The sequence below is a fragment of the Platichthys flesus genome, chromosome 11, assembly GCF_949316205.1.
Source record: "Platichthys flesus chromosome 11, fPlaFle2.1, whole genome shotgun sequence".
NCBI classification, from domain to species: Eukaryota; Metazoa; Chordata; class Actinopteri; order Pleuronectiformes; family Pleuronectidae; genus Platichthys; species Platichthys flesus.
Window position 1 is genome coordinate 18,473,902 of NC_084955.1, and position 27,287 is coordinate 18,501,188.

The 27,287-nt window shown below is 44.6% G+C and overlaps 2 protein-coding genes across 6 annotated transcripts in view; one reads left to right on the plus strand and one right to left on the minus strand.

Annotated features, from left to right (window-relative positions):
• Position 1: 1 nt before the first annotated feature.
• g6fl (g6f-like) lies at positions 2-12,346 on the minus strand. Of its 3 annotated transcripts, none has more exons than XM_062399968.1 (11): positions 12,163-12,346; positions 9,442-9,774; positions 8,963-9,229; positions 8,608-8,643; positions 7,913-8,245; positions 5,554-5,757; positions 2,188-2,304; positions 1,880-1,953; positions 1,652-1,681; positions 1,274-1,320; positions 2-952 (listed from the first exon to the last, which is right to left on the minus strand). In XM_062399968.1, exons 1-11 carry the CDS (start codon positions 12,230-12,232, stop codon positions 931-933), a joined length of 1,533 nt encoding a protein of 510 aa, XP_062255952.1. In that variant the 5' UTR covers positions 12,233-12,346; the 3' UTR covers positions 2-930. The 3 variants fall into 3 exon arrangements, with proteins under 3 accessions (XP_062255952.1, XP_062255951.1, XP_062255950.1); XM_062399967.1 differs by having other exon boundaries at positions 1,652-1,678; positions 5,554-5,808; XM_062399966.1 differs by having other exon boundaries at positions 5,554-5,808.
• Positions 12,347-14,934: 2,588 nt separating this feature from the next.
• The window catches only part of si:ch73-22o12.1 (nectin-2), a 79,976-nt gene continuing 67,623 nt past the window's right edge, over positions 14,935-27,287 (plus strand). For 2 of the 3 annotated variants that reach the window (XM_062399970.1, XM_062399972.1), the window contains exon 1: positions 14,943-15,416. In XM_062399970.1, coding sequence (XP_062255954.1) covers positions 15,329-15,416 — 88 coding nt within the window. In that variant the 5' untranslated portion in view covers positions 14,943-15,328. Of the gene's footprint in view, positions 15,417-27,287 lie in introns of all 3 variants that reach the window. The other variant, XM_062399969.1, reaches the window with a different exon arrangement.

Below are 27,287 nucleotides of genomic sequence, written 5' to 3' on the forward strand. Positions count from 1 at the left end.
TGGAAAAGCATTGGTGGAAATAACATATATTTACATAAATACTGGAATTAAATACAATACTCGATTACTGCACATTATTTTTGGTACCACGCTCCCGACTACTGTTCTTAAATACAATACAGGATAATTATACATTCATACAAAAATTCTTGATTATCTTTTGCACCGTTTACCTGCCCTCTGCTTTTGTGTATTCAAAAATACATGAATTATTATATTTTGGTATGGTCTTAATACTACTGCTACTAATACCACTACTAGAAGTAATAATAATAATAATAATCACGATATTCATAGTCATCATAATAATCATAATCACCATCATATCAAGATAATATTATTGTTGTTGTTCTTGATACATTATGTCAATTTTCGTAATGCTTTATTTCACACATTTAAAGGTTCATAGCTATAACGTTTTGTGCGTTTTTGTCAAATAAAAAATAAATAAACCTTGTTATTGAAACAATCTACCTATTGTGTACTCTTACTTTAGGGTTGTGATTTTACGACATTTAAGCATTTTCATAGTCTGGTATTACTTCTTATACAAAGTAAAGTCTCTGAATACTTCCCCAACAACTTTAAACTCTAGAAATAACCATACAATGACTCTTATAAAAATAAGAGTCAAGGAACCAAGTGAATGAGACAATATCATTCATAACACAAACACATTGTGAACAAATTTTACAGCCTTATGAGAAAATCCCTCTTCTCAACACGTGAGAATAAAAAAATCTGTATTAAAAGAAAAAGCACTGCGGCAACAATTGAGTTGCATTTCCCTGAAGCACTGGAGTTTTTTTTGTTATTATGAATCCCAACTCAGAGATTGAGTTGTTTCTTTTGTTTATAAAGCGCTTCCGTTGCTGATGGGAGCTGAGCAGATGTGACAGCTGGATGAGGAAGAGATGTGGGTATAGGTGATCAGCTCTGACACTGCTCATATCTGAAAACAGAGCACAAAGACAAACTAGTGCACAAAAAAAAAATCTTCCATCCTCCAGTCTGTTTCATTTTTCCTTAAACGGCAAACATACAAACAGCCCACGCAGCCACCGCACATGGGCGATGGAGCGAATGCCTGTCAGCACATGGCTTGATATTGTGCCCCAGTGCCAGGGTGATGTTCAGGCCGGTGTGATCGGTGAGCGTGAGGAGAATGTGCAGGGGCAATTGAGTGACAGCGCAAACCAAACACACACACACACGCACACACACGGTTCAGCATGCAAAAGCACACAGGTGATGCAAAGCTTTTCATGCTTACCGCTCCAGTTCCTTATAGACGTCATCCTCTCCTCTAGGCTTCAAATCCTGGCATGAAGATGATAAAAAGGGGGGAGAGACATGGAGTGGGACAGTGAGGAGGAGGGTAAAGAGACAGATGCATGGCACTGAGGCCAGATTTACGTCCCTCTATTGTGTAATGGGATTGATTTGTTAATAACACTAATGTAAGGGTGACTGTTGATAGGCGACTGAGAGAGGGGGGAAGGATTGGAGGAGCAGACTGCGAGTGTGAAGTAAGACTGATCTGTTGACAGCTTCAGGAGAGCGGGAGCGAGGGTCTATGCATTGTGAGAGCCTGTATGCCTCGGAGTATTGTATGTACCAATCCTGTGTGTGTGTGTGTACGATAACTCACCATGTAGACCGAGTCCAGGGCAGGACCCTGCTGGGAAGGGAGGAGAGAGCAAAGGTGAGGTTTAATGAGCAGCAAATGACAGAGAAGGAGGGATAGTGTGAATCAGTGGGGAGAAGACAAAGGAGGAGGAATGCAAAAATCGAATAGTTTATAAAAGTGACAAGGCACAACAGGTGAGGGAAACGAAAGGAAGATGAGGAGTGGAAATTCACTATTCATATTATATACCTGTCTGACATCATCAGGATTCTCATAGATGTTTTCTGCCTCACCCGACTGGACAGACAGCGAATACTCGATATCTAGAACAGAGCACAGAGAGAGATAGTCACCAGCAAAGTCCGACACACACAATCAGCTGCACGGGGAGGGAGGGAGGGAGGGAGGTGGAGGCAGCTTCATTACAGAGACCTCAGAGGATGTCACGGCCCGCATCACTCAGAGGCAGCCGATAGGGCCCCGAAGATGGACAGAACAGGGAAAGCTGTCAAAAAATAAAAGAAAGAGAGAGAGAGAGAAAACGCCGGAAGACTCACCACGATGAGAAATTTGTTTCTGTCTCCATAGCAACACACCAACAGCCGCAGCAACCAGGGGCACCAGGAGTAATAAAGCAGCGAGGGAAGGGAGCATGGAGGGGGCGGCGACAGGCTCTAGAAAAAAGGACAAGAAAAAGTGTGAATGTTTCCAGTGCTAATGAGAACTCACAGAGCTACGGATGTGTATGTTTGAAACACAACATGGACATATGTGCACATAGGTTCTTGCCCCTTGTTCTCCAGTTTGCTCATTTTGTCCGTGTCAAGAGGGGGCCACCTTTTTCTATCATACGATTGTGTTACTGTTTAGATTTCCTCGACACATTACAAACATTTGCATCACGCCGAATGTCTGTCACGGGCGGGAGGAAGGCGAGGGGAATCCAGGCTCCGGCAGACACAGAAAGGAGTCTCTGCAACAGCTCAAGAGACGTCAGACTGACAGAGCCTCAGTCTGGACACTGTAAACTCTACTGTACATTTCAAACGTGAACATAAGGGGAGTGAGAGATGCAGCAGAATCTAAGAGACCAGATTCTGTCAGGATTATTTCACAGAGCCTCAGTAAATGTCAGAGTCATACAGGGTAGTTTGAGCTAAGTCTTTGCATATTCATATATCCAGTACATGTTTGTACTGTACATTAAGTCCTGAGAGATCCTTGCACGCACCCAAACAGCAGCTGTCTTTGAACCAAACTATGTGCACGCCCCTCTGGACAGCAAGTGGATGGAAAAGGAAGACTCGAGCACGACAAACACGGTGCATAAGCAAACCCTTAGCTCACTGAAGTGCGAGTCAAATTTTGTGGGGAGAACACACGCTCCTGATCAGACTTGTCAGGCTTGTTTGCATAACGAGGATGACATCAGTCTTGTAAAACACAGCCACAGGGCGACGGGGGAGTCGGGAGGGAGGGAGGGAGGGAGGCGCTGGTTTCCACAGAGACTGCCGGGATGTGGTGTACCTGAGCGAGTGCTGCATCGCTGCCTGTTCACGGAGCACCCGGTTATCAGATGTGTCGCACGGCTTTGAATTACAAAGGAGAAGGCAAACAAAAGAAGAAAGACCAAAACAGACTTTCTTACGCAGCTCTTTTCATTTCTAAACAGTTCTGTGTCCCCGTGTGGAATTTGATGGGCAGACACCTTGTTAAAGTCCCGACACACACACACACACACGCACACACACACACACACACACACACACATCTCATCAACTTTTCCACAAATGTTGTTTGTTAAAGGATTGGCCCCTGGGCTTCACCTTAGCCTTGGTGTTACAGCTTTTAGCCAGCTTCAAAATAATCAATCATTATGTGCCGTGTGAGGTAATTGATTGGCGAGTGTGCGTAGAGGTTGCTAATGGAATATAGCAGTGAGTGTTGACCCCGAGACTGACCCGCACTGTTCTCCATGCCAACTTTAACGCATGAATTATGTTAATCGAGTGCAGTGGAGTGAGGCATAAATTCGCCCAGTTTTCTCACCACCACGTCTCGTCTCTCTCTCGCTCCATCATCTCTCCCCTCTCCGTCTCTCTTTTGCCACTTCTTCTTCTCCACCTCATCTCTTTCATCTTGAATGAGGTAGGGTGTTGATTTGTATCGGTGCGATCGCCGGGGAGGGTGGCTGATAAGTGGCAGACCAAAGAAGTGCTAGAATGCTTTGCAAACAATGGGCCGACTCGGGGGGGGAGAAAATGATTGCAGCACATCACTGACATTTGAAGTATTCTTGTGCCGCAGAACACAACCATTGCTTCAATTTTGTATTCTCTGAACTGTGCCATCAATGAAAGAAATGTAATTATGCAGTGTTGATTTAACTGCTGGTGCTTCTTTTGAGATTTGTCTTACAGCACGGTATATATATTCTTAGACTAGAATGACTCCCAGTAGAGCGCAATCCTTATGAAACCACATTTAAATTAACTAGATCCGGATTATTATTTGAATCTGCACCAAATATCAGTCCCTAGGAACATGTCTGAATTTTTCATTAAGTGCCGATAATCATTTTCTGAGAAATCAATGAAAATGTTGAAAAGAGCCAGTTCTCACAATGTTAAAGAAAGACTTTCTCTGCATGGCCTGCTTGTATAAAGTCCATAGAAAACCAGGAGAAGTCAGTGGGAGAACACAGCAGGGGATCCCTTGCTGGTTTTACCGCAAGCAGGGGGGGGCAATGTGAAAGACAATATTGAAGAAAACAAAAAGAAATATACAGCCCAGTGTTGTTGTTTTTGTGTGATCTTGCTTTTTAACTAACCAACCGACAAACAATAAACAGACAGGGTTGAAAACATGACCTCTTCAGTGGAGGGAACTATCACGTGTTGTATCAGTGACTTATTTCTGGTGAAGTTTCTCTTAAAACTTTACGTGTTCAAGATCCCACTGTCTCTGGATGCAGCCGTGTCATCCAGATCAACTATTTATAAACCTTTAACAGACAAACTTTTCATCATCAACCTAGAAGTTCTATGCACTGAAAAATGTAGGTCACCTCACACTTAAATCTATTGAACTGTTTCATCTAAATTCCTCACAACACATCGGACACGTGCAACACCTGTCACTCAGGATAGATTAATCTTTTTTTCTGCAATCCGACCTATCCAATCAGAGAAAACTCTTTCTGCCTCTTCCCCTCTCTTTGTCTTTATCGCCCTCTTTCTCTCTCTCCTCCACGCCCATCCCTCTCCCGGCCGTTGCATCCACGAGCATCATGATGAGCTCCGAGCCCCTCAGCTCAAGTGATGCATTAGGGTATGGGGAGTGAACTCATATCTGCTATGGGATCCATTCAGCTGTCACATCCTCCTGTGCTCCCCCACAGCCCCTGATACAATAAGCCTGAATAATTTAGTTTTTGTGCGGGGAGATGTCCTGAGGTCCTGTCTTCTCATATATGCATAACAGCAGGGCGAGTGTGATGAGAAAAACGTTAGCACTTATATTTTATATTTTATAGACGAGGGAGCTGAGTGGTGGATTAGAGCTGTGGTGGAGGTTCATAAATACTTGCATATATATATATGGACTGAGTTATTCTGCAGATATTATCTTCTGGAGGACTTGACATGTGAGCCCTTTAATTACAATAAGAAAGCATAACATTTGGTATCTGTCAGGAGCCTTCGCCTCGGTGAACCACTGGGAATTGACCTGCGGTTGGCTTGAATGCACCATAGAACGCTTGGCGGAGCACATATCCGACAATCATCCACATTTATGGTTCATTATCTTCATTGAGTTGACAGGAAGTCTGCCAGGACTCCTGCGCGGGCAACACATTATTCTGTTGACGAAGAAAATCAGAAAAAAGACGTGTGTTTGTGAGGCCATACCGTCCGACTCACCTTGAGGGGGCAGCGTGACAGCTTGCGTGGCCATGATGGTCTGCCCATTATTCAGCGTCAGGGTGCAGGTGTAGGTTCCTGCTGTGTCGGGGGTGATTGGTAAGGGCACAGTGGTGGTGATTTGGCCCAGGCTGCTGGTTGACATTTGCAGCCGGCGGTTGGGGTTCTGGTGTTTCCATTGGACGGTCTGGACCTGGGAACGCTCTGAGTACAGGCAGATCAACTCCAGCTTTGAGGATGAACGTTTGGTTTTAACTGTGATGATCAGAGGGGGAGGGGTGGGGGGGGGGGGGTAGTGAGAAATACTGATGAACATACGAAGAGAAACCGACGGAGGGACGTGTGAGTGAAGACGACAGGAGAGGAGGAGAAAGAAATGAATGGGTCAGGATGAGAGAGGGAGGGAAAGGGTAGTGTGTGAATACAGAAAAGGCCAAGGACAGATGGAGAGTAATGCATTACCCGTGGGGTAAAGGGGAAAGTGATATGAAAAACAAAGAACATTTCAGGGAGGGGGTCAAAATAATATATATTCATTAAAAGTGATTTGCAGCTAATGCATTGGTTGACTGTGACTGATGCTTAGTGTCTCATCAAACTGCAAAGAGAATCCATCTGGGTTTAATCAAGCTCCACAGACTCACAGGCACACATAAAAACACAATCATTTCAACCTTGATTAGTGTGATCAGTGTGGGCCACCCACAGCCTTGGTGGGAGGGTAGCAGGTATAATCATACATAATGATACTTATAATGAGGTGGGGTAAAAATATATGCGTCACATGATTGGTGCGTGGGTGGATGTTTGTGTGTGTGTGTGCGTGTGTGTCTGAGGGATGCAGATGTGTGAAGCAGGGTGACAGTGACATTGATGGATCGGCTGGTCATGTCTGGGCAGCTGTGATGGATGCCACTGGGACTGTGATTAGTAAAGCCTTCCAAGGCCGCCATGACAGGGCAATGTATGAGTGTGTGTGTGTGTGTGTGTGTGTGTGTGTGTATGTGTGTGGGTAGGTGCAAATGCGATTGGTGAAACCTCCCCAAGGCTGACTCATAAAAATCAACAGGTGCTTTTTTCAATTTATGAATTGAGCAAATGTTACATTTCAGGAGCAATATTGTAAATGTGTTCATTTCATAATGTGACATTTTATCAATGGCTGTGGGAAATTCTTGTTTTGTTTAGCGTGAATAAATCCGAGCAAATGATCTGTGAGAATCATCCACCGGCAGCTGGCAAGAAATCAGTGTCTTGCTCAAGAACACGTGAGCAGTGCAGATAAATGACCAAATGCCTCCGAACGTGGGGCCTCCGCTTATTTGACGCTGTCAGCTTAAAGCAACTGTGGGACCTTTTAGAAACATGTTATATTTCATTGTCTTGCGTAGAGAGAGAAGGGTGATCGGGTTAGGGTTAGAACAAGGACATCATCAAACACTGACTGTTGCTCAACCAAAGCTCTTCATGCACTTTAATCCCCCTAAACCACGAGTGCATCTGCACAGATTAAAGAGATCTTTACAGGTGCTGAAGCTATGTGTATTTTGAAAGCCAGGTTAGCTTTTTGCAAATCTTTATCGTCAGGACTTGGCTGTTGCTCCATTCATAAAGCACAGACACAAGAGTGCTGTCAGTGAGCCTCGTTCACCCATATCTGCAGATATATGCATATTAAGAAAACTATGTCAGAGTCAGGACGTGTTCTTAAATTGCATAATTTAACACAAGCAAAATATTATAAATGATGAAAAGGTCACAGTAGTTTTGATGCTTCTATAAAACTGTACAATTTAAGAAAACATATAATACCTGGTTATTTTGCACAAACCTCTCAGTCAGTGTGCTCTGCAGTGTGTGCACATTCTGTTCTTATGTAAGAACAAATCCCAGATATGAAAATATTGGTAAATGTCAGAATCTTTGAAAAACTTGTTAAAAAGAAATTCTTAAGAAATGTCTTCTTAAAAAAAATGGTTGAGGCAACGTCTCCTCATAGCGGCAGAATTAAAAAATATTAAAGTAGTACTTCAATTATTCTACACACAAATTATGGTTAAAAATTGGATAAGTGGGTTCAGAAACTTAACAAGTACCAAACCCTGAGAAAACTCTGTGAATAAGTGGAATATTTAAAGTTCAAACACCAAATAGGATCATCTTCTTTTCATAATATAAATCAAATAATATGGGGCTCTTAATGACTAATGCCATCCTTCTGTATATTTCCCCCTTTCACCACAGGTATATTACATAACACCCCCACATCAAGATTATGATGAAACTAATACCGCTTAATGAATCCACCCTTCTCCTTCCACCTCCTACTAATTTTCTGCCTACTCCTCCTGATGTTTACCTTTCATTACGGTGACCGTGGTGCTTTGGACGGAGATCTTGTCATTGAGGTGCACCTCACAGACGTAGAGGCCGCCATCGTTGAGTTCGGGCGTGAGTCGTATTGCGAAGCTCCCAGCCTCTGCGTTATAGGGTGGGCCGGCCAACTCGACTCTCGGGCTAGTCTGGGGCGACGTAGTGGTGCCCCTCCAGCGATCATACAGCATCACAGCCTTCATTCCGTTATTCCTCCTGTCTGTGGGTTTCCACTGCAGCTTGACCAAGTCCCCCTTACCGCCAGGACATTTCAGGATCATGGGCGTCTGAACCAGTGTGACAGTGAAGAGTTGGTCGGCTGTAGGAACGGAGGGAAGAGGGAGGACAAAGGAGAATGGTAGAACAATCGGGTTAGAACCATATCGAGGAGGACGCAGATATGAAGATACAACGGGGGGGGGGGGGGGGGGACTCATAAAAACGGGGAATTCATAAATACAAAGAGGGGGAATGAAAAGTGAGGCGAAGATAGCGTAAACAGAATAGAGAGTATGGAAAATGAGATGGGGGTGGTGGTGGTGGTCTCGATCCAACAACAATAGGGATTATGTTCTTATACGCTGAGAGTTACTTTGTCACTTGGTCTTCCATTCGGCTCTGCCTGATTACCAAGCTGCTGACACAAGACTTTGAGACTGCTTGTGGTACAAAGTCACTCACCATGTACGATATCAGTGAACGAGGCCTCTTTGTCAGCTGCGGAGACACGTGAAGTGAGGAAAATGTGAGAAAAAAAGCAACCCCCAAAAAAGCAAATTATGAATAATACATAAATATAGCAACTATGATATTCACAGAAGGATGAGATGGGTTTGAGAGCAGATCTAACTTTTCAATCTCGAAACTGGTCTATAGAAGAAAATACTTTGAAGAAGAGCAGCTACAGAATGCTTAAATAAATAATGCAGCTGCACTTTTCTGGCACTGATGCCCAATCACTCCATCGACAAAAGCAACAACATGTGTTTTCTGTTCCTCGGGGCTTCTTCATTTCTCTTCTTCGAGTGCATCTCACCAGTAATGGTCACGTTCACACTGAAGGGGAAAATTGGGCTGCTGCTCTTTCCCCAAGTGTGAACCGTGCAGACGTAGACACCGTTGTCCGTGTACTGGACCAGTGGCAGTTTGGCCTCGGTTTCCTTGTTTGTTGTTTTCTCGCTCTTTATGGTGATGCCATCCGGTGATGTCCAGGTGATTTTGTCGACAGCCATTTCTGGAGTGACCCTGGCATTCATTCGCAGGGTGCTGTGCACAGGAATGATCGGAGAGGGGAGGACGGTGACTGGAGAGGAGGGCGGACACAGGAAATAAGTGGTGGAGGAAATTGAGAAGAATTAAATCTGTTATTAACACCAAAACAGTGAAACACTCACATAAATCAGACAAACTACACCTCCAGAATGATTGAAAAATTCTAGAACTCTGATAACATGTTTTGAAAGGTAGATTATAATTTGTATGAATAATCATATATAACAAGTTGTTTTTTTTTACCTGTAAGGATAGCTAAAAGGATAATCCTCTCCTTCACTTTCCTTTCTTGCTGCCTTATCATGCATGAGTAGAGGCCTTTGTCCTCCATTGTGGGGAAGAAAGACAGTGAGAATACCCCAGTCTTTTGAAAGTCGGGGTCAGTCCATCGCATTGATGGCTTGGAGGCACTTCCAGAGAACTTCTTCCCCTCGCTAGCTGTTCGAACCAGTTTCCATTCCTCCGCACCGAGTGACTTTACCTTCCAGTTTAAGGTGAAGGGACTTCTCAACGTTGGATAAGTGCAGACCAACGTGGTGGATGAACCTTCTCTGGCCACCACGACATCGTCCCAGTCTGACAGAGAGTAAACACAATTTAAGAAAGATAGAAAGGGAATTATTCACTGTAATTACAGTGCAGATTTAGGTTTCTTTCATCCTTTTCTGAGGCTAAAGGTCGTCTATAGGTTCATGTTTTCAAATCTGTCTTAAAATAATAATCAGAGATGTGTATTGAAGGAGTTTTTGGTCATTATAATTGTTGTTGTAAATAAGGAAGGCTATCACTTAATTTTGCAACGCCATGCCATACCCTGTGGACAGCGCTTGATTGTAGCCAATTTCTTCCTACAACAGGACATTGACCCAAAGCACACCTCCAAATTATGCAAGAACTATTTAGGGAGGAAGCAGGCAGCTGGAATGCTGTCTGTACTGGAGTGGCCAGCGCAGTCACCAGATCCCAACCCCATTGAGCTGTTGTGGGAGCAGCTTGACTGTATGGTACGCAAGAAGTGCCCATCAAGCCAATCCAACTTGTGGGAGGTGCTTCAGGAAGCGTGGGGGGAAGTTTCCACAGATTACCTCAACAAATGAACAGCTAGAATGCCAAAGGTCTGCAATGCTGTAATTGCTGCAAATGGAGCATTCTTTGACGAAACCAAAGTTTGAAGAACACAAGTCATATTTCAAATAAAAATCATTATTTCTAACCTTGTCAATGTCTTGACTATATTTTCTATTCATTTCGCAACTCATTTGATAAATAAAAGTGTGAATTTTCATGTAAAACCCCAAATTGTCTGGGTGACCCCAAACTTTTGAACAGTAGTGTAAATATAATACATAAGATAATATCTACCTCTATTTCATTTTGATTATAGGTCATATATTTATTGTTAAATCCAGGACAGACAGTATACCAGCTATTACATTTACAAAAATGATTATCCCTAAAAGGTCATATTTGTTTGTATTTACGAGAAGATGATAAAATAACTATAAATGACAGAAGTAAAAAAAAAAAGTTTTGATCAATTGGAAAAAAATTATCGATATATTAATCGGTAAAACAATTGGTGCAGCCTTACAGTGAAGACTTTTACTCACACAGCAGATACACCCCATCCCAACTTTTGAAAAGAAAACAACACTGAACCTTGTTGCTAACTGCCGAAACATTAAAGTCATTTTATTGCAAGAAGTGAAACGCATTGAAGGTTTTTTTTTATTCAGTAAAACCCTGAACAGCGAAGAATATTTCCACACTGTGATGGACGGCTATGTGAAGAGAAAATTGGGTCCTCTGAGGTGTACACAAACCAAAGTTTCATTCATACGTTTTCTGTCCAAGGCAACAAACTCTCTTTTGTGAGTTTTGTGAGCGACACGTCATAAAAAACAAATCTGAAGCAGTGGAATAAATCCGCCTTCCTTCACATCTGGTTTAACCCTCTCCTTACAAGCTGCAGAAATTTGAGAAAACACTCAAGCATATGGCACCATGCACTTCATGGTTTATAGTAAACAACGGCCATATTTTACACATTATTCATTTTCTAATGCAGGTACAGGCCTGTATAAAAGTACTTCCTGTTTCATTGAGGAAGCCACAGAGCTGCTGTTCAACAAAAATGAAAAGGCTTTGTGAATTAAAATGATCAAAGTCTTAAGATTAGTCTGACATAATTTGAAGTGGATCGGATTAACTCCCTCTGGAGGATTTTGTCAAACTAAAGAGCATTGGGAAAGCAAATAAACTGCCCAAATCTGGACAATGAATTAAAAAATGGTGGATTGCCTGTTGGGTTTAGGGTGTGGCTTTAAGAGGTTGGCTTTTTGTTTCACATGTTGGCTGAATCGATGTCCTTCCCTCTAAAACAAGCATTGAAAGACAGGGGAAATAAAAACCTGACATTCTGGTGCTGAAGCCGTAACGATGTGAGACTAAATCCAAAGTCCTTTACGGTTCTATATATATGTAAAAATGTCCTCTAGAATTCAGCTGAGGCTAATTTGTGGCTTAAACATTCAGAGTGAGTTTAATCAAATCGATAGCTTTCTTTCTTTGTAGTGCCAAATTCCTTCTTTCTATTTCCCTGCACAGCATGTCCTCGCTGAGTTGCACCAGATGGAAAGTAACAAGAAAAGGAAAACATTTCTTGTAAAAACTGCTTTTACTTTGAAATTGACCAAATACTGAAAACTAAAACATCATATGCTTTAGATGCAATAATGCTATTGCAGCCAGAGAAGAGCAAAACTCATAAGAAAACACAAGTCGTCTTTGAACTGCTCCTGAATTTGATGTAACTCTCTGCATGTCTTATCATTTAATTTAAAGAAACAGCTCTACACATGTTCGCTAATCGAAAAGTGATGTTATAGTTGAGAATCGTAGGCCCCCCTGTCCAAGCAGGAGCAGGGACAATTTTAAAAAAAAATGGAAATAAGCATTTCATACCTGTTGAACTTCGAGAGGAATGCACCGCAAACGAAGACACAAGAATAAAGGTGAGAAAACCAGACTCCATCACACATTTAAATCAAGGAAGCGAAACACTTTCTCTGCACCAGCTGTCTCTCCGACACTGTGACCTTTCTAAATACCCGGCAGAACACAAAGTATTGTTCGCTCTCCTGCGGTATTACTGGTGTCCCTGACTGACATGTTAACAAGTTGGCTGCAGATCCTTCAGCCCAACAGGATGTGGCAAAACCAACACTGGGATAATCAGCAGGAAAGGACTGTCTGTTTTGCTGTCATCTGTGTGTGTGTGTACGAGGCTGATAAATTACAAACACTCTGGAGCTGAAATTGTGGGCAATTGGTCACAGAACACCTGACCCTGACATTCATTCTGACGAAGGCATAGAGCATGTATTCATGTCTGTATCACATTGTGCATGTGAAATGGAGACAATTATGTGAATAGCAGAAAGCCGGGGGACTGAGGGAGATGAAAAGGCGAGAAATACAGATTTTGGGTAAGTGTGGGTGCACACTAACCCCTCGGCTACTTGTCTTTACATCCCATAAATGTCTTTAATTAAGCTAAAGGTATTATCAGCTCCTCTGAGCACTATTACAGATTTTTCCATAATTACCATTGGGTGAATGGGGGCGGTGAAGAGAGATAGAGAAAGAGAGAGAGGGGGGAGAGGAGATGGAGAAAAAGCAGCTATGTATTGTGGGTGTGTAATGACAGGGAAGGAGAAAAAAAACTGAGAGCAGCGAGAAGGGAGAGATGTGGAGGGAGAGGTGCTCCAACAGGAGGAGAAGACCCGTGGAGAGGAGAAGTACCAGAGTGTTGCAGGGGAGCAGAGACAGTGTGACTTCAAAGAGGCCTGTGGCTGGTGACACAGAGCGTGCCACTGATCCCGTGGCCCCTCCTCTACGGGTAAATAATCACCATAAGCCTTGGCTCTGTCTAATGAATCCACTGCCAATGAGCTAATATCTGTTAACTATGTGCTTCATTATCACGGCCACAGACCCCCCCTGAGAGCCCGAGGATGGAGGACGGGATGAATAGCAGCAAGGAGTGAAGGACGAGTGGACAAAGCAAATCGAATGACACGGGGAAGAGGCAGAGAGGGAGGGAGGGAGAGAGAGGGAGAAAAGTGTAGATGAAGGGAAGGTGTGAGCGGTGTGAGACGGCGAGGGAGAAAAGAGGCGAGTCACTGTGCGAGTAAAGTGGGTGGTAGCTGTAAAGTAGTGGCTGTGAAGGTCGATTCGGTACGGGTATGAAAAATGGATGAGTGTGTAAAGGAATGAAATCCTCTATTTGGTGGCCACATTCTTCTAAGCTCCTCACTCTGTCATGAATACGTAGCCTATGATTTAGCCGTGTGTATATGGGTGGTCCCTGCACACATGTGGGAGCTCAGGCACTCAGCTACAGGGCCACAAGATGGCTGCAAATCAGAAAAGGGCAATGCAGAGATGGGAATGAAAACCTGTAGCTGCTGTGTTTGCACGGCAGATGCATATATGTGGATTTACAATGAGCAAGGGGAAGGGAAGGGGAACGAAAATGAAACCCTCTTGGAGGACCTGCGTTTTCCTCTTGTCTCTGTCTGACCCCTGGTCATCATTTGTGTCTTGCAGGATTTACACCCCAGAATCAGAGTGTGGAAATAAGTGGGTGATGCTGGAGGAGAATTTTGAAATGGAACAGAAAGGGAGGAAGCGGAGCGGCACGGTTGAAACTGTGGGACTCGCTGAGATGTAATTACACTGGCTGCAAAACACTTGGGTATAGGGATTAGACCTAAACCAGATAATGCCTCTGCTATGTTTGCACCCAGCTTCAGAGGAAAAATTGCACAAAATGAATTGGAAGTTATTCTGAACAAGGATGGGGAAGGGTGGGGGGGAGGAGGAGGTGGGAGCTCATCAGCAGAGTCGGCTGGAGTCTGCAAATAGATTCGAGGAGCTGATTATTCTCGGTTTGATTCTGCTGACTGACACTAGATTAACAATTTGTCCTCCATTAATGAATGTTGATTGATATTGGGGATGTGCTTGTTTCTCTGAGCTCGTCTGAATTCTGTGTGCGGAAACAAACAGCAGAGGGCGTAAGAATCATCTCTTTCCACGCACCCCCCCATGGACTGTAAAAAACAGTTGGTGATATAGGAAACTTTGTTGGTTTGGACTTTTTTTTAAAGTTTACAATGTACTTTTGTCGCCCTACACTCCTGGATTTGACCTTCTTCCAGTTTGTATTATTGTCTTGCATGGATTGTAGGGTTTTTATTTATTCTGTTACTTGGATATATATATATATATATATATATTCATTTGTTTTGAGAAGTGCTACATAAATAAAGACATGATCCTCTTTGTTATTATTATTATTGCTAATTTAAGTTCATCCCCCGGAACAACATTCCCCACAGAGCACTTCGCTGTAACAGACTTAACTACTCAGCGGCTGGATAACAAAAAGTAGGTCATTTTCCTGGATATGAATCTTTGCCTTTGATTCTGTGTTTTCAATCCATTTCACGACCGAAAATCTTCAAAGTGAAACCTGCTGTGCGCTTAGGATGCCATCGAGGAGCAGGTTGTGTTTTCAACCCGGGGAGGGGGGGGGGGGGGTCTCTTTCAACAAGTTGTTTCCCAGAAACCCCTCCTGCTGGAGCTGGTGCTCACTGTGTTTTTTTGGGGGGTGGTGGGGAAGAGGGGCTGTGACGCTTCTCAGCCTGATGACATCATCATTCGCACACACACACTCATACAATCACGCACACGGTCAGACCGCCGCGCGCTCACACTCCTCACACTCTCCGGAACTAGTTGTTGGAGCGGAGCGCAGCGGCACCTCGTCACGCACAGAGCCGAGCACCAGCTGGGGACGTTTCCACCTGTGCGCCGCCGCCGGGACCAACTCACAAGGATTGCTTTAAAAGATTTTGTATTATATCCCACATTCATTTCGGCGTTTTGAGTCCGTCTGTAGTGCGCAGTGTCGGGACACTTGTCAGTAGTCGGACCCCTGCTCTGCTCCGTGCTGCAGAACAGACAAGTTGTGTGTTTTCACGCCTGTGAAGCGGCGGTTTCGAGCTGAACACTCGCACCCGGAGAGACGAGCCCGGCTCCACACAGAGGACCGGAGTCAGCCATGGCGAGACTTGACGCCCGAAATTGGCACGACCTCGCCAGCATGATGGGACTGCTCTGCCTGGTCGCGTCGATACTCGCAGGACACGGTAAGAATACAAATCACTTAGAAATAAAAACAAAAAAACTTCCGCCTCCTCTATCTCAGTATTTCCTCTGTGCGTAAAAAAGGTCAGCAAATTGAAACCTTTGCTGTGGCACCTGTCCGGGCGGCGACAGGAGCAGGAAATCCGGCAGGTTATCCCCTCACAATCGGTGTATTGAGGATATTTTAAAGCCACAATCTTTATTTTCCCGCTTGGTTTTATTTGCAGAATGAAGTGAGACACTTTAATCTTCTTTCTCTCGGTGTTTTGGTTCGTAACTATGAGCTGTATCGATCCGTCGGGCCCGAGTTTCGGTCGGTGACTCAACAGCCTGTAGTTTGTTCTAAGGTGTGGCTCTGTGGAGCAAGGTGTTTTCCCCAGGTGTCCTCTCTCTCTCTCTCTCTTTCGTTCTGTCTTTCTCTTTCTTTTTCTCTCTCTCTTTCTCTCTCTCCTCTTTTTAACTCACTCTCTGCTCCGCTGCGTCCTTGGTGCTTCTTTTTCTCCCCTTCAGCCTATTCTCCCCTCCTCAACTCCCCCCATTGCTCCTTTATCCTCTGTCCACACATCATCCTCTATTAGTTACAGTTCACTTGAGGTAAATGGCTCTGGAATCAGCTCTTAATGTACACACAGAGTAATGGGAAGAAAGGGGGGGGGGGGGCTTGTGTACAGTTAACCAGGCACAGTTTCTCATCCAGCGAATCCACAGCATGTAGATCTGTAATGTAAGTGTTTAAACAGGGCAACAGGCCCCTCCTGCCTCCTTGGCAACAGGTCTACACAGGTTTAATAATTCAGGTGCTTTCCAGTCCTGTAGAGGTCATGTTGCCTGCAGGCACTAAGGTCACGGCCATAGGTCCAGAAATGACAGCAAACACCCTGGCATGCAGTTAACCCATTAACATATGAATATGTGTAATGTGTGTGTGGCGTGAAACCAGTTCATGTTTTTTTTCCCGTGCAAAGGACAGCTTTTTGTTTTGTGCTGTAATTGGGGCAAGAATGTAGGACTAGTTCAAACTCATCACAACATGGGATTGTACGCATGTTCAGCTGCCTACTCTAAACGTTGCTTTTAATCACGACTCATTAGCTCAGTCGCTCTTTTGACTTATTCATGCCGTGGACCTTTTCTGTCCATTTTCATTTTACAGACCATGAAGTGCTCTGAGGGGAGTGAGAAAAGTGGGGGAGAAAAAAAACAAAAACATGAGCTTCTACATATTTATGAGGGAGAAGAGAAAAAACGAAAAAGGCTTTAACCAGAATGCAAAACGACTGCTGTTTTATTTGAGTCATTTGTTTTTTTGGTTTTTCAACGTGAACCTCTAACCTCCTTTTGGGGAATAGTTAAGCAATGCAAGTTAAAGCTGCAACTGCTGCAGGAACGAAACATTTCTTCCCCCCCCTCGTCTACTTTTGCATTTTTAGTTTTCCCTGTTTCCACTCGAGCTTTGTCAGCACTCACATACCTCCACCTTCTACCCTGCAGTCTGAAACTCCCAGAATTCTCTGCAAAGTTGTCACTTTAATATGCCCCGGCTTTAATTTAAAAAGAAAAAAAAATGTATGTTGAGATTGATGGGTTTTAATTAAGGTAGGATTCTGTGTGTCTTAATAGAAGATTGCAGGTTGGGGGTCTAGTTTAAGCTCTGAAATTACACTATATTACAGAACCCCCCCAACCCCCCCCCCATGTCAAGGTTGTAAGGGCCCGTGGATGTGGGTCAGGAAGGCTTGGCCCATTACCATGGAGATGTTTTTATTGGGAGAAGGCTGGGCTTATATGAGGGGAGTTTGGGCGGGGGGTCGGAGGCTATGGCAGCATTGTCTTTTTGGCTGAGTATGCTGTGTGTGTGTGCAGGGGGGGGGGGAACTGTCTGGCTGCCTGAGAAACTGTTGAGCATGCAGGGTCAGAGCCGGGGGAGGAGGCTGCTTCCTCTTCGGCCCACAAATAAAGCAATGTTTTTATTTGTGAACCTCAAAAGCATCCAGCCAGAGCTCCTCTCCGTGGCCCTCGTGGGGTTCTGCGAGGAAACAGGTGGCTGTTCCCGGCGGCCCCGCTGCATTCTGCTGGGCTGCGGCCGAGGCCGAGTTTCGGTGATTGGCTGGAAAACTAAACGGACAGCAACTGATTAAGACAGGCGACGCCCCACCTCCCCTCTTTCCCACCCGCCACTCAAAGCCTCCCCGTCTCCCGCCAAACCCGCGCTCCCTCCCCCACCTCTGCTGTCGAGCACATACAGGGGCCTTGTTCTCGTCTCGATTTTTTTTTTTTAAATTCCAGCAATCTTTCGTCCTCGCCTGTCCCGCGCCCCTGTTATTTAAATGGACCCCCCCCCCCAGACTCCCAGCCTCTGTTTGGATACAGGGGCCATTCTGCTTACGACAGGAATATCATGCACACAGGCAGGAAAGTAAACCACTTGAGAGACCCACCAGGGTCTGTCACCATGGCTGTAGGATTTCTTGTCAGCCAGTCGTTTGGGGCCCCAGTGAAATGGTGTGTTTTACATCCCACATGGTTCCACTGGCTAATGTTGTAATGACATGAAATGCTGGACATTTTCTAGCATCGTGACAACTCGCTCCCTTCCCAACAAACACACAAGTCTCACTGTTCAATTACACGTCAACATATCCTGTGACGACAGTGCAGTTCTGCAGAGCTCGGGACCAGTCATCATTACAACAGGCAAAAAAATAAAACATAACCTCTGACTATTAAGAAAAATGCAGTTGATGAATCATGAGGAGTTTATTTTTCTTCCCTAATAAAAGAAAGAGAACGTAAGTCCTTAGTATCTCATTAGTCCCCGTGGATCGAGGGGCTTCGCTCTGAGTTTGGTTTTTGCGTTAATGGCTGTCACAGTTAGGTCCTATCATTATGTAAATGAGCTGTCCTCGCCCCTTTGCTGCGGCCGTGTAAATGTCAGATGGATTTTGAAAAGGTCAGGTAGACCTGTGTGTGTCTGTAGGAGAATCTCATTTGACGTTTGATATACACTAGTACTTCCTTACATACATTAACAAAGGGACCTTCCCTGTTTAAATGACACATCACTAACCTTCTTCTCCCCCTTATAATCACCATTAAGTGTTCATTGATTCAGACAAGTATGCTTGAATTTACAGTTTAATGGTGATGTGACAGAGATACCAACCATGTGTGTGCATTTGTGTCCTCATAGAAAATGTGTGCAGCGAATGTGGCTCCTTTATTTTCAAGTTACTCAATTATAGAAGGACTAGAGCAAATATTTGTTATCTCAGTAGGAAAAATAAGTCATCTTTTCTCAGTGGTTATTTGCGATGGCAGCCGAAAAAAACAAACTGCCTCTTATCTAACAATTAGGTAGCAATAGATAGAAAGCTTTTTAAATGGATGCATGGAAAACATTTCAGACACGGAGGCTATATTTATTAAAATAAGAGTTTTTAGATGTACCAATATTTTTCTAAATGAATTTCCATGAAAACGACTTTGACCAGAAACACAAAGAATCCATGAGGTTTCATTGTTGACTTGGCAAATATCATTAGACTGGACGGATGAGTCTGAAGAGAGGGGGTAGATGAGCACGAGTCACTGCGTTTTGTTGCATTTTAGGCCACGGACCGCAAACACAACTGAAGACCCTCTCCCACACACACACACATAAACACACACACGCAGCTGGTGATGAATAAGGGAAGTGACCTGAGGCTGCGCCATTAAGTCAGATGGCATTCCAATAATGGGGAGGAGCCGTCACGTCTCTGGATGGCAGTGCATGTGTGCTTTGCTGTTTTCTTCAGGAAGTGTGTCGTCCTCAGGAGCAAACCCTGTTATCTCCTACAGACATCACATCTCACTCTCTGCCCTTTTAAGGGTGCTTTCCTTGCAACTTGCTGTGTGTGCTGGATAAGGAAACTAAGTGTGGTCGAGTTACTTCCCCCTAAGAAGAGTTTGTTTTCAACCTTTTTTTTTTTTGGTTGGTTAGTCTGTGAGCAAGATCACTCGAAAAACCACCAGACATATTACCATATAACACGGAGGAAAGACGCAGTGAGGGTCAGAAAAAGAACCCATTAAATTTTGCTATGGATCCTGATCTTTAACATTTGGCATTTTCACAGATTTCCCATGGAAAACAGCTTAATCCTCACACTAGTACATTTAAGTTTTTGAGTTTTGCATTGCTTGAGAAGGCTCTGAACACTATTGGCCTTGCTTTTTTGGGGGTGTATTAGACATATTTACCTGACTGATTTATACATGTGTGCAATTTGGTGCAGCTTAACTGAATTCAAAGGGGACTGTTTGGCCTTTGCAGAAGTGTGCGCTCTGCCACTCTAGTGCCGTTCTAGCTCTGTGGGATGAAACCATCTCCATGTCGGAGGTCTCCCCTCCTGCCCTCCACCTACATGCACATGCTGGGTTGATGTCGGCCAGTGTCGGGGTCACACTGAGAGCCCCCCACAGGGATGTTTGTGTTAATCTCCAGGGGATTCCAGACTGCTGGAGTCGGTCCCATCTGATCCAAAGGAAAATGAGCCGAATCCTCCTCTTAGAAAGGAATGCCAAATGTAATTAGTGTGAATAGGGCAGCGGAGGGGTTTCCAAAAACAACACCGCTCGCCGGGGTCGATGATATTCTTGGCAGAGGTGTTGGGTTAAACTCTTATCTGGGCCACATCGGATCTGTGCATATGAGTTCGCTGCAAGAGACCATTTCATAATGATCTGTTACCGCCCACATGTCTCTAGAGAATAGAGTTTCAAGACTGAACTATTCTCTGGAGTAGCATGCCAGCAGCTTATCTTGTTTATGTTGTTAACTTTAGTTTTCAGTCACGTCAGACCCGTTTCCACGCCATTAGTCAAGATACCTCTCGCCAAATCTGAATTTCCCGGTGTCTAACAAACCCCAGCTGGAATTTAGGGATATGCGGGTCAGGCCCATTCCAGCGCAGCCAATGTGGAGAATGAGCGGTAATTCCAATTGCAGATCCATTGAAAGGCAGCCAAACTCCTTAAAATAAAACCCCCTTAATTAACTAGACTTGGAAGATGGGTGTTTCTGCGACCCCCGCTGCAGTCAACTCCCCAGAGAGGGGAGTGAGGGGTGAGAGGGGTGAGCGCAGGCTGAGGATGTCGACATTTTAAAATTCCACGCCACAGCATCTTGGCAGAGCGGATAAAGGAGTTTTTTTTTTTTTTTTTTCTTCTTCGAGAAAACTGTGAGGGAGTGAACCGGGGAGGCCAAGAATTATCAGCTCATTTGTAATTTAGTCGCACCTCCCTCCTCTTCTTCTCCCGCTCTTAGAGCATGAGACACATATTTAACAGCCAGAGAGCCTTCCATTGTGGACAGTAAAAGAACTGCTTACACTAACCTTTCTCTTTTTATTATGGTTATCTGACCTGTAGCCTCTCGCCGTCCTCCTTCTGTCTTTGTCCCTATCTTTTATTCCTGGAATCCTCCCTATAGTGCACTCAGCAGATCTCCGGGCTACTAAGCACTGAGGCCCTTGAGTGTGTCCTCCTCAGCAATCCCTGCACTCACTCACACACACGCACACACACGTGCACACGGCCGTTCATTAGCAGTCACCTTAATGTGTCTAAATGTAGTTTGCGAGGTGGAAGGTGGTTTGCGTTATTGATCCGGTATTGAATGGTGGATGATGCAGTGCCCTTATGTGATATTGAAAACATTTAGGGCTCGCTCCGTCGGCGTGACAGCGCCATGAAACATCGCTCTGTCCCCTCCTCCCCGGCTAATCCCCGCCTGTGTCCTCTCTGCCACCGGTTTTGTGAAATGTCGAGCCACTTTTCGCCTCCACCGCCGCCACCGCCCCTGTGTATGTCTCGTTTCACACATTTTTATTCCTCACGTCGACGCTTGTAGGCCGACAAGGTTACAGCTGTTCCCTCACCTTTTGCTCCTCTATCAATATACAGAGACGCTGCATCTCCATCGCATCCGACTCTATCAAGGTCATGTCGAATTCTCACTTATCAGCGGGCGGTGGCCGGGCTATAGCTACAGGAGGAAATTGAATTTGGTGTGACGGGGGCTCATCTGCGGACTGCGGACTCATGCTCCTCAAAAACCTTGTGCTCACCAACTGCTTTCAATTCAGCCTGCTTTCCTCTGGGCCCCGGGAGATTTATCTGAGGCGCAGGGGTAAAATTCCATACCGTAATAAAAAGAAAATGCAGTATTCTTGCGCAGATATCGTGGAAATAAGAGACGGCGCACGTCATTGCTGCGATAATGCACAACAGCTTTATTTTTCATGAAGCCACGCAGAGTGTGTTCTTGTGTTTTACAAGACCGACTGTGTTAGGATCCTAGAAGTATATCTCTCCTCTGATAGCAGCACTGTGTGTATTGTTTCACTTGTTTTGAAAATGTGCTGCCATGCTAGGCTGATAAACAAGAAGCGCACTCGTCATTAGTCCCATGAGCCTTGGAATGGCAGCAGCATATAAATTCTCTCCTGAACGTAAAGGTACATTAAGGTCTTACAGAGGCAGCAGGTTTAGTGTTATCAGTGCAGTGTTTTGTCAACAGAGGTGGTCCCCAGTTTGTTTGGTGTGGCTCCTTAGGGAGAGCAGGGGCCTGAACTACCAAGCTGGAAACTCGAGGATTGACCCTTGAGTTTTCAGTCGTATGAAGCTGGTTCACTTCTTTCTGGGGTAAATGACCATGCTGAAGCACAAACCTGCTCCATGATCCTGAAATATGAGATCCAAAACTACCAAACTACTGACCAATCAGATCACTGGGAAACCAGAGTCATTTGTAATTTTAATTGAAGCTCGATAATGAAAACAGATCCTGGGTCTGCTGAACTCGCTTCGTAGCACAGGCCCGAGGTTCTCCTTCCTTGGAGCAATTTGTCTGGACCATGTTCCGACCCGTCACACTCGTGCTTTTACTTCCTCTTCTCCATCTTGATCTATTCCTCTTTTGCCCCCTCTCCGTCTTTCACTGTTGACTTCCTTTCCTAATGTTCAACTTCCTCTTCTCTGTAATTTGGTCCCCATAATTGATCCATCTGTTTCGTAAACTGCTGTGTCTTACTGTATCTCTCTTCCTCCTCTCATCCTGTTCTTTGTTCGCCTTCTGTCTGGTCTTAGCCACAATTTGTATTTGATTTTTTTTCTTTTTTGCTTCTTTAATTGGAATGTCTTTTGCTTTCCTCAATCCTCTTTCCCTTAATCTCCATCCCTCCCTTCTTCTCTTCCTCAGCTTTCTTCCTCTCCCTGTCCCACCATCCAATTCCCCTGTCTCTTCTATCCCTGTCAGTTCCAGAGTCTCTCTTTAAGCTTCTCCGAAACTGCCGTTGCCACTTTTCCTCTCCTGCTCTTGTTTGCTCCCCTTGTCTCTCACTCTAAGTTTTGCCTCATACCTTTAACAGCCTCCCCCCTCCCTATGGACATTTGTATTGCAGTCGTTTCTATCTTCCTAACCCCCCCCAAGGAGGTCTTATGTTTGTTTTTTTCCCCTTCTACACATCAATCATTCTCTCTCTCCCTCTCTCCCTCGTCCTCCTCAACCTATTTCTCTCTTAATGGCCAAGAACACCTCCCACTCCACGCTGGTGGGCATTTTTTTGAAGGTTAAGTCGCGGTGACACTTTTACAGTGTTTCACCCAAGCCCACCCCTCCCCCAATTATCTCACCCCCTTCTCCCTCGCCCGGACGGCGAAACGACAAACATCACTTCCATGTCTTTAGCAGGCAACCGGCAAACACACAAAACCGTACATATGTTGGCACTTAGTTCCCAGAGACGTTGGGACGATTTGATGGTTGAATCACTTGATTACCGTACAGAGGACGGGAAAAGGAGAAGTGACGGCACAAAGTCAAGTGTGCGAGCGAGCCGAGGGAAGGGAGGGGAGGTGAGACGGACGGGGGAATGGAAACAGATGCAGGGTTTTCTTTCATTTCAGCAGAGCTAACCTGTCGTGCCGGGCTGACACCGTCCACTCCCCTGCTGTTAGACGCTGCCACACACTCGTCTCCCCTGCAGGCAGTGACAAGGCCAGTAGTACAGCCTGACTCATCTAACAAGAATCTCATACTGGAGATGAAATGGGATTACATTTGAAGAGTTAATTCCCAGTGTGCAGTGTAACACAACCTGATACTGTGACGGAAAACCACCTTTGTGACACTTTAGGTGAATTTATGGGGCGAATGTTATTTAAGCTCTTTGTGGTTATACATGCGTTTCTTTTTATTATAAATAAAGTTCATGTTCAAACCGTAAAATATCAAACCTCAAATACTTTCCTTTATCATTACAGTTTAATAATGACATTTTAGAAATCACTTGCATTTGTTAATCTATATATCAGCCAGTATATCAGTATCTGACTGAACTGAATTTTTTTATTTTACCAGCATCGGCCAGAAAATTCCATTCCAGTCTTGCTCTAATAAATAAAAGTTGTTTTTCCATTTTAACTTCACCTTTCTGAGAACTCTGAAACTTTAAAAAATGCTGCCACACATAGCCTACAGTAAATTCTCTAAAAGCAGATTGAAAGAGTCGGTAGCTGTCATATTAAACTTTTAAAAATGTCGTAAATATATAATACAACTTTTGTTTTAATCTATTAGTTTATTGACAGAAGTTTAAGCAGCAACTATTTTAATAGGCAAGTCACAGTTTGAGTTATTCTTCAACTAAAAATGCCAAACATTTGTGGGCACCAGTTTCTACACTTGGTTATATTCTGCTTTTGTCTGTTTTACAGCATTGAATTGAATGTATTTCAGTTTGGACTCATGATCAGACTGTTGAAGGTTGTGGGATTTTTGCTTTTGTAATTTTTTTGGGGGTTTAAACAAATTGATTAAGAATATTATTGTCAGGATAACCCTGAGATAAATCTTTCATTGAATTTGCTTGAAAGAATGTTCATAGTTTTCAAACTGCGCACTGGTGCTATTTTAGGAATCTGTGTTAACTTATTTGTGATACATTTTTAACTAGTTTTCACAAGAGGAATTTGGCATTCAACAGCATCTGGCTTGAGATGTTGTTTTTAGTCCAGGCTGTCAGCTGGCTGCTGCTAGACAGAATGATGCACTTGGTGTTACAGAATACAGAGACACTATTGTTCTCAGCCCGAGCTGAGCGACCCCCTCCCCTTCCCCCCCAGACTCTTCCCCTTAATCCAGGTGAGCCGAGGGAGACCACTGAAAAGGACGTCTATTGTCCTGCACCCCCCCCCCCCCCCGCCTCACTTTCCTCCCTCTGCACCACACCTGTATCAATGGACAGACCTGCCTTTGAGTAGTAGCCCCAGAGGAAACGTAGTAACCAGAGATGATTGGGTAGTTTCTCTTGAAATGGAAGCTGATCGAGAGGCCTTTCTGTTGCTTTGTGGATGGACCACTCTGGTGCCTTTTTTTTTAAACATGTTTTTTCTGGTACACTGGGCCTTTTCAAACGGAAGCTGTCTGTGGAAAGTCAGATATTTGCTGTTTCCTATGCGATACGCTGGTTTGAGCTGTGTGAGCGTATCATACACTTGCATGTTTCTCGGCTATTTGCTGTTTTGGCTTTCTATCTTAGCCTCTTTAGGAAGAGCCAGGAGGGGGGAGAAAGAGGAGAGTGAAAGAGAGAGACGGAGTATCTTCTCTGCTGACTAGAACTTGTCACCGAGGCTCATTGGGTTTGTGGCCCCTCCCGCAGGTTGCTAGGAGCCATCTTCTAAAACTCTCCCTTTTAAAAATGTAAAAAACTCTTTAAAGGAAACACTTGAACCGCTTACTTCTGTCCTTTTCCTCTCTCCCAACTTTCCTCTTCTCGCAACAAGCTGGCGGCAGATTTGTGCACCAGTGATTCATGAATTTATCTCTGGCACGGCACAGTCATGCAGGGTGCACGCGTGTGTGGGTGCGTGTGCACGTCTTGTGCGTGTGTGCGTCTTGCGCGTGTGTGCGTCTTGCGTGTGTGCGGGCCTGAGCGACAGAAGAAGACAGCATGCCGGGGGGAGGAAGGTAGACAGGGAGAAGGAGAGAGGGAATGTGCTGTGATGCCAGCCTTGATTAGAGCAGTAACACTCGCCGTTTAAACACACATTTAAATAGACACAGCCTTAGGAAGATTGGGGGGGGGGGAGGGAGATGGTGGTGTTGGGGGGTGAGGTGAGGAAAAGGAAGTGGTTCCTCTAGCGCAAGTGCTCTCAATTGTTCTGGTTTAAAATAGAAGTCCCCCCCAGGCTCCACCTTTCAACTTTCCCTCGTTCATTTGTTTATCCCTCTTTCTCTCTCGCTCTCCTTTCCCTCCACCGTCGCCCTCACCATTTTGTCGTCTGGTTCCGACACAGAATTGCTTTATCTGACATAGATTATTGATGTCCTGCATAGATGTTTTTCTTCTCCTTCCCTCTTCTCCGGCCGTCTCTTACACGACTCCCTCTCGTGTGTCCGCTCATTTGGCTGTCATCCCCGTGCCAGTCAGTTCCCTTCCTCTCGTCCAATTTATCTCGCCTCCTCATTCCTTCCAGATGACTCTCTCTCTCCTGTCTCTCCTGTCTCTCCCCTCATCACATCAGCCCATTGTGAGTTTGCACCCCCCCTCACCAACGCCCCCGGTCACTCTCCTTTTTCCTCTTTGAACCTGACTTTGCCCGCTTGTCTCAGGTTTGAGTGGCCTACTTTGATTTCCTCTCCCTCTTCCCCCTGCCCTTTGCTCCTCCTCTGTTCTCTCTAGTGTTTATTTACACAGAGAGAGAGAGAGAGAGAGAGAGATGGCGGCGGCGCTGTCGGGATAGATTGATGGATGGCGAGAGGCCACGGGTGAGGGGATCTAGGCGTTTGATGGACGCGCCTGTCAGTTAGGATACTACTTAAAGAATTGGCTCTTTGGTTATTGTAAGAAGGTCCTTCCACGGAATATTAAGACACACACCTAGGACAACTCATTCTATTCACCACAAGTGTCCCTTTTCTATCCATGGATCCAATCATTGCCTTGATGCACCTTGAAAGGTGCTAACAAGCTGAAAGTAAAACAATCTCTAAAGACTTATTGACGTTTCAGAACAAGAATCCATTGATGGAGACCCTGCCCTTGAAACAGCTCGTCCCTCGTAGATGACATAATTAAGCCGTGTCAACATGTGACAAACTGAGCTCAGCTGCATTGGGAGAATTAATATGCACAGCAGTGTCGGAGGAAGCCAGTCCATGATCTTATAATGCTCCCGGCCGCTCAATTCCCCCCCGAAGCCATCACACTCAAGAGCAAGTTATCTCACAAGCCATCAAAGCTAATGCTGAACTTGGTCTTTTTCTTTCTCCCAGTAGCTGGTTTTAAGACTCGTATAATCTCCATCGGTATTGCATTCCTTTGTCAAGCATAATGAATACACTTGAGTTTTTACATGGTCATTTAATGCTGACCCTCGGGTTAATTGGCCTTAAAAGAATCAGATAGTGGTCATTATATCATAATACATAGTCCAGTCTGATTAAGTATTCAATGTGTAACTCCACATTATGCTAAACTGACTTCAATGTTACACTTTATATATATATATAAATATACATGATTGTTGTTGCTTTGGCCGCCTCATTACGAACCAAAACTTTATTTCACCCTGACTTGGTGTTTTGCTCTGTTGTATTGTATAGTCGTGCAAAGCTGCAGTTATGTGCATTCAATGCAGTTCTCCCTCTCTCTCTCTCTCTCTCCCTCTCTCTCACTTGATATCTTTCCTTCTCTTTAATTTGTGTATCTGTCACTTGGAATGTGTTGTGCACGAGAGCAATAAAATACAGTTGCCTGGTTGTACTAATACTGTATATGAGTTAATATTTACAGTCTAGAGAGGGAAGTGGGACTCCAGCAGTGCAG

Coding starts and splice junctions, on each gene's coding strand:
- g6fl (XM_062399966.1), bottom strand. CDS start 12,232: ATGGAGTCTGGTTTTCTCACCTTTATTCTTGTGTCTTCGTTTGCGGTG. Junction 8,246..8,607: donor GTTCACTGATATCGTACATG/GTGAGTGACTTT, acceptor CCGTTCCTACAG/CCGACCAACTCTTCACTGTC. Junction 1,954..2,187: donor GAAACAAATTTCTCATCGTG/GTGAGTCTTCCG, acceptor GCTCTGTTCTAG/ATATCGAGTATTCGCTGTCT.